This window comes from Athene cunicularia (genome assembly GCF_003259725.1).
Source record: "Athene cunicularia isolate RWA chromosome 2 unlocalized genomic scaffold, athCun1 chr2_part1, whole genome shotgun sequence".
In the NCBI taxonomy this organism is placed as follows: Eukaryota; Metazoa; Chordata; class Aves; order Strigiformes; family Strigidae; genus Athene; species Athene cunicularia.
In genome coordinates this window covers 97027957-97035602 of record NW_020799095.1, presented here as the reverse complement: position 1 = coordinate 97035602, position 7646 = coordinate 97027957, and the positions used below count along the sequence as shown (strand labels likewise).

Sequence of the window (7646 nt, the reverse complement as noted above, 5' to 3'; positions counted from 1 at the left end):
ACTTTCAGATGCTGCTCGACCAGGGCTGATCGTGTTGCCAAGCAGAACGCTATTTTAAACAATTTGTGCAGGATGATGGAAGACTTCAGAAATATTGCAGATGAGACATTTCCAAGCTTCTTGGGCAGTTCATTAAGTAATAGTGCCAGTGTCATTTTTGAAAATGTCACTATTTCCTCAAACCCTGGCTTACCTGTTGCAGCTTCCACTGTTGCCAGGAGTACAACGGGCTGTGACAACAGGTGAGACTATCAGTTAATACCACTTAATGTAAAAAAACAGTTTACTGGTTTGAAACATTTAACTTTGGAGAGGAAAAATTATTTTGACAGATTATTTGGTAGATGATGAAATATTTTCTAAACAATAACATACTAATCAGCAAACATAGGATAGATTATATTAGCAGTGAAAAATCTGCATTAAATTCATAACTCATATAATACTTTTAATAAAATTACCTTTTAAAAGAGTAATTCAGTTCTTAGGCTGATAGCAATCAAGTTTGTTTTAACTTGACTCTTCAGCTTAGTATACTCACGTTTGAAGTTATAAAGAGAATAATATGTTTTTTTAAATGTGTGTTCTTAACTTTATTACTGTTTCTTTAACTTAACCTGAATCTGGCTCATTTTAGAAATTGTAGTGCTAGAACTAGTGTTACAGATACGAATTGAAATCTAGCACATTATAATGGTTTGTTTGGCAAGGAGTAGAGCAAAGAGTAACAACTAGAAGCCTTTGCTCACTTAGCGGCTGTCCCGTGACTTAACAAGAAATAAGATCGGACTTTTATACTCCTGTCTTTCCAGAAATGTGTGTTCCAGATAGGACAGCATTAGCCACTAAAAATGGTAGTGTGGCATTTCTCTGAAGAACTGCAGGAGAGCATCATTCTGGGTACATGTGTATACCTGTAAATATAGATTAGCTAGAAAGTGTTAAAATATGCAAATAAATAAATTTATAGGAGATGAATGATTATCAATATGATTTTTTTTGCCCCAATTTGGATAATGGGAGAGGTTAGAATGATTCTCTTGTGTGTTTTTCTTCCCCACCTTTACAGGCTTTCTGATACCTGTGCATCCTATTTAGAAGGGAAACATGCACCTCCATCAGAATCTTCTCACAGCAGTCAGTCAGATCCTGAGCCAGTGGGGAGATTTGCCCTCAGCTTTCATGATGACATGTAAGTGAGATAGTTAAAATCTAATACTGCCCTAAAATGCAGATACTAGTATGTAATATGTAGATTTGTATATACTATGAGCTAATTATGGGATACTTCAGAATTGATTTGCCCACCTCAGCAGTGGCTTCTACTGCTGGCCTTTTGATGGCAGTAACTGGAGAGCTCAGCTGTGCATTAGCCTGTTAGCTTACAGCGTTTGGAAGCCTGGGCAGCTTTTCACGCTGAAACGGCTCCTCAGTGTTTTCTGACGAGACAGTGGCAGGCTGTGTGGAAGCATCCTGCGCAGTGCTACCACTTAGCCTCTACAGCCCTATATGAACAGCGTTCTGCTGTTCAGCTGACTAATTGGGCTTCATGTACGTGACAGGAATGTATCTTTAGAAGTATTTTTTTTCTTTTAAACTATGATGTCTTGTTTTGTTGCCACACTAATTAAAAATTTCCTAAGTGTGATTATATAATTGACTTATTTGAATCTGGCTTGTGTTTACCTACTTTACATTACATCATCTAGAATTAAGCTCACGTTTCTGGTTCATGTCATGTGTGTAAATAATAGTTTGCACAGATTTAAATCTGTTCCAAGTAAGTATCATGCAGTTTGTATGCAGAAAAGAACATAAATTTAGCTTCCTTGTGGCTTCAGTGATTGCTATTTCTTAGCAAATAACTAGTGTTAACGAAGTGATTTAGAGAGCATTACTAAGTGTTGGAAGCTGTCTCATAGGTTATTCTAACCAAAGTCAAATTTGTTCCTATTGTTGTGATAGAAACTGCAGTGTGTGTCTTTCTCACCGATAAAATTGTACTATAGGCAGCATGTCCCTATAAAAACAAAGAATTTGAGAGGGAGTCAGTGTCTTGATTGCACTCAAGTAAAAAGAAAATGCCAAACAGGGAATAATTGAGTTTTAGACTCTCAAATGTTAGTTTTATTTATATATCTAAAATAGTAAAGCAAAAGATTGGTTCAGTTCAATGTGGAAATTTTAGCAATCTTACATGATTATCTTACCTGCTTCTGTGGAAGTCCTATGAAACCAAAATTGAAAAACAACATTCCTGCAGAATTAGAAAAGCTGTTATTTAACAGAACTATTTGGAAATTCAATAATTCACATTCTTTATTTAGTCCCTAATTTAATGTGACAAAAGGAATGCTGATATTGTGGATTTAGGAAAATGGTGTCTAGGGTTTGACTTCCTCCAAAACGGGTCATAGAACTTGCCTGGAATAACCTCTTTTCCCCTTACACTTTTCCCTCTTGTTTCAGAAATGAAGAAGAGGAGAACAAACAGAAAAAAGTAGAGAGGCATATGTTACATTAAATTTCACTATTTATTTCACACTTCAGATTGTGAAACCAAAGTCCTTGTAATCTTGATATTTATTCCTTTATTGAGAATGACAGGGAATAGATCTGTAGAATCTATGTTAATGGCAATAACTGACTTGCTAGAGATGAAGGCATTAAAACTGGGAGAATTTGTCAAATCTTTATATATAGTGATGTTGCATACGAATGTTGATCTATATATCCCACGGAGTGATTTTTTTTTTTAAATTGAAATAATTCTCTTTCTAGGGAAGTTGCTACACAAGTTAAAGAACCTCAGCCAACTCCTGTTAGTTTGAAAGAATCCCCCTCAGTATGTGGAGAGCAAGATCAGAATGTCATTGAACATTCAAGTCGCAGTCAAGATACCTTACTTGAGGTATTGCCAATTGAACGATTGGAAGGTATTAAAATTTGAAAAAATTCTATACTTATTCTTAGTGCAATTTGCTTTTTATGCTATAGATGTATTTTCTTGACCCTTTCGCTATTTTATGACGTAGTGTAAATGAATTTTGAAAAATAATCTCTTTGAACAGACTTGAAAAGAGAGAAAGCTTGTGGTTGACATTGTGTTCTTAGATTCCTCCCCAAAGAACAAAGCTGGACAGGAAGCTGGTAAAAATAATGTTTGCTATAACATATCATAACTATGATAGTAGTAGGAATCTGAATTAATTTCAGGAACTGAAATTGCTGGTGGAAAAAGTGTATGTAAGTTGTTTTCTACCCCTTCTCATTCAGTAGTTGTAAGTCTACAAGGTTATATTTTAACTAATGTCTCTTTTTCTTGCCCTATTCTAACCTGTAGTAGCTGATTTTTAACTGCAGCTGCTTGCTGTGAAACCTATGGTTTTTTAAAGATATGAATAGATTAGTTGAAGCAAAATAATACTCTGTAACTTACTTTAAAAATGTGGCTATTGATGGTAAACTTGATTGATTTTTTTGCTAATTCCAGTCCTGTGATTAAATTCTGCTCGTTCCTTAAAATTTAGTAAATGTACTTAGTAAACATATGTACTTCTAGTCATTACCACTTTCCAAGCTTTATCTGAATATTTGCATAGATTTGTGAGGTATTAATAGATTAATAGAGAAGATGTTCAATTAGGAAGTGCTATGGTTTGTAATAAATGGGCCCTTATAAAACACACTTGTAACAGTGGTTTACTTCAGTCTCTTATTGTACTGTTGAAGAAGTGGCAGTAACAATGGCAACAAAAATCATATTGCTTTGGAAAACTGGAACTTCCCAGTGTTTGGACTTGATTAGGGCCTGACGGTATTTCAAGAATGGGTTTTAACTTGTTTATTCAAGGTATAGGATTCTAGTCTGCAAATTGCCTTTTATTCCCATCTGTTACTTAAGAATTAGGAACCCTTTTTGCTAAAATCGGTATGGACATGTCTATAATGTTCTCTGTCTTGTGGGACTTGGAATTGGATTATGGGTGGATACCAAAGAAAGACAAGTGGAAGCTGATTACAAGTGATCCAAAAAAGAGTTGGCCCAGTAGTTGAAATGCAACAGTGGAATGCAGCACTTGTTCCTCCTACTAGCGAAGCCTGGGACTCCTTTTTTGCACTGCTTTATAGAAATCCTTAAAGCAGTAGTTGTCTTTCATAACTTTTACAGTTCTAGCCATGATGAAGCCCTCCCTGCCTTTTTACATACTCCTAGATAAGTTAGATCATTGTTATAAGTACATGTACACCTTGATGTTGTGATAACATGTACGTTTCAGGGTTATTTTTATGGTGTATGCCAAAACCTTCAAGAGTCTTAGTCCTACTATCTTATAGAATAGTTAGCATTTAGTAGTATAACATAAGAACATAATAAAATACTGATTACACCACATTCTTTTGTTTCAGATTTGTCAACTGGAATATGTTTTCTTCCAGACAGTAAGAATAACAAGGTGAAAACTTTTATAAATACAGTGGAATTAAAAGTTTTCTAATATTACTCTTGTATTAGACTTAATTCAGTGAGAGGAGGAGGGTGGGAGTTGAGCTGTGTTTATTGTCTTCTGTAGTGTATCCTTTATGTTTGTAACAGTGCTGAACACATGCGCAATGTGTAGTGCCTCACTTTGCCTCCATTTTGCAGATCCTTAACAGAATTAGTACTATGGGAGCATGAGTCTACCTAATCTTTCTCAATTGTGAAAATTACTGTTTACTCCTAGCCTCTGCTTTTTTGTAGTTATCAATGTAAGGACCTTACATTTTATCCCAGTTTAAGTTTAGCTTAGTGAAAAGCCTTTTGAGAAACTTTTTGGAATGCTGTTGGAAATTGAAGTAGACAATATCAACCTGATTGAACTTGCCCCCGTGCTTTTAATTACTTTGAGGAATATTAGTTCTGCTGACTTCTTCAGTGTCCTCAGTGTTAAAAAGTGCAACATTTGTAAGAACACAATCTTCCTGCTGCCTCTGTATTTTTTTTTTTTTGTGTGTGTCTGTATCCCAAAGCTAGCAAATAACTGCTGTTATTGACAGGTAGGGCTGTGCTTCAGCTGTTTTTATATACTGTGTTAAAGAAGCTGGCAAATACGGGCACAGAGATACAAGGCAGACAGGAATGGGAGATCTTGTGGCACTTTTAGAAAATATGCCTCTGGCTGTGGCCAGATGCTGTCCAGTATGTACTCCTTAATGTGTCAGCAGGTATTAACTAAATTGATTTAATTTTCTTTCACTTGATTTTTCTAGTGGTCAGTGAGTTGCACTTGAATGGTCACAGGCTGTCATATGAAAACCATAATACAAGTCACTTTCAAATTTTTACTTTCTGAATGTTGACTTTTTTGCAGTCTGTCAAAGATGATTTGTTTATCACAAATAATGTAAACCAGACATTATATTGTGTTATTTTTAAAAATCATTTAGGTATATAAAAGATAGAATATTTACAGTTATCTAGATTCAGATTAAATACCAATTTATAACTAATATAGTATGCTCATTTGAAGAAATTGTCAAAGGGTTAGTCTGGGTGTGTGATTTCTGAAGAAGCACTTTTAGCAGCATAGGAAACTATTGAGAGTTGTCTTTGTACTTTTAAGTTGGGATTGCAGCTTAATGAACGAGGGGACAATTTTTTCATGTGTAAACTCTTTAATGCAGTGGTTCAGTATTTTACTTTTGAGGTTTTTTGTTTGCTGTCATTCAGATATTATTTTCTCTCTTTCCCCTTTATGATCCTTGTATTTCTTGCATGTATCCATGCTGGAAGATAGCAGGCAAAGTCCATTGGAACTAGAATGTTTGCTGGGATAAGTAGGGCAAAAAAAAAAAAGAGGGGGAGTGTTTTATTATTAAGTGAATTGTACAGTAGCTTGTAACTCCTAGAAATGTTTCTGTATGGATGCTTTTCACAGATTGGTCCATCTGAACCTTCTGAAAAGCTGATAGAAGGTGAAATCTCAAGTGACCACCTCAGCAATAGTCTTTCAAGTTTTTTGGAAAATGAGAAACTCTCATCTCTTGCAAGCTCAGAAGAAGATTCCACTGGTAGGTGTATTTATAACGCTGGGTAGTTGAGTCCTAGAATTCTTACACAATGTTATTGCATACTTGAGAAGAAAGTTGTTGTTCTACTGAAGTATTTAATATAGGATTACACTTGATCAAAAACTGGTATTAGGAATATCAAAGAAAACTGTGTTCTTTGGGAAACTATTTTAAAATTGTAGTAGGGGTAGGTGGCTATGGGATCTCAGAGAAAATCGCAATTGGAAGTTTAATCTAAAAAAATTAAAGTCCTCAGGTAGTGTGAATCAGAAATACAGGTAGAAATGTGGGCTATCGTTTAATAAAGTGGTAACCCTGGCTACAGTTTCAGTTTAGATTAATAGAGATAAACTTTTATGACGAGGAAAGTGTACATGCAGTTAGAATTAACTTTTACTTGAGTTTCAGTTCAACTCTCTTCAGATGTGTCACATCCAGGGTGACACCCAAGAAGTCTAGTTCTCCTGAAGGGATAAAAATGAGAACTTGAGTTCTGTGTAACTAAACAAAAATTTTGAAATTTCTGTGCCTTTTGAGTGGCTGCTGCTGAAGGACAAACATGCTTTTCTGTATTAATGCAGTTGGATTTGTAGATAACTTGAAGGATGACAGGGCCTATCCTCAGATGCACCAAAACCGAGGAAGGCAGAGTGATAAATAGGTTTACTGCTGTCTTGCGATCAAGCAGCCCTGCATTCAAGTAGGGTTACTGGATTTCTCCCATGACACCTACAGATGTCATGACTGTCTTTTGAAGTCATCTTGTTCTTTCTTGTTGCACAGCTTCACTTGTATGTTAAGCATACAAAAATGAAGTTAATACTTAGCTGAGTAAAAATACTGTTTTCTTCCACCCAAGGGGATGGAATTAATTTTAACTGCCCTCCTAAGGAGTTGGTAGTTGTTAGCTGGAAATACTTGCCTATTTAGGGTTCCATTACTGGTGAAGCTAACTGATATTTTTATTTTTCCTGGTCAGTGTGCAATGTACTCATTTTTATCATGCAATTCTCTGTTCAGTATAAATTTGGCAGCTGAATATTTCTAAAAATAAGGAGGAAGTCTCTGGTATCTGAGGTTAAAAATAAGTTAATCTCCTTTCTCATTATTTATAAAATAGCAAATTATTATTTTAGTTTCACAAAAAAGAAATCAAGACATAGGTAAATGAGATGAGAACATTCTTGTCATTGTGTGACCTCTTTGGTGGAAGGAAATACTGAGAAGATTCTTCACAATTACGTTTTTGTTTTGAAGAATTGAAATATACTCCAAAGGCAAAATGATGGAGAATTCTTAAACTGTCACCACCAACCTGAAAATGAACATTTCTTTAATTATGTGGAAAACAAAATATAGTTGTGAGTTTATAAATGCAAGGCCTGTTTGAGTATATTGTTTTTTTTTATAAGGGAAAACGGAAACAGTGTACTGTTTCCTGGACATGAAAGTAGTCAAGGCTTCTTGAAATATGTTTTATGGTGGTTTTAAGAGTTCATATAACCGTGCCCTAAAAAGCTGACTGATGTTTGGGTCTTTTAAAAACAACTCTTCTGACTCTCCAGCCCCCACAAATTAAAAAAAACAGCCCC

General features: G+C 35.2%; 1 protein-coding gene across 2 annotated transcripts in view; it reads left to right on the top strand.

Annotated features, from left to right (window-relative positions):
* The window catches only part of CEP192 (centrosomal protein 192), a 72737-nt gene continuing 65091 nt past the window's right edge, over positions 1–7646 (top strand). For both annotated transcript variants that reach the window (XM_026843153.1, XM_026843152.1), the window contains exons 1-5: positions 1–242; positions 1070–1192; positions 2782–2936; positions 4411–4457; positions 5922–6054. In XM_026843153.1, the coding sequence (XP_026698954.1) occupies positions 73–242; positions 1070–1192; positions 2782–2936; positions 4411–4457; positions 5922–6054 (628 nt within the window). In that variant the 5' untranslated portion in view covers positions 1–72. The remainder of the gene's footprint in view (positions 243–1069; positions 1193–2781; positions 2937–4410; positions 4458–5921; positions 6055–7646) is intronic.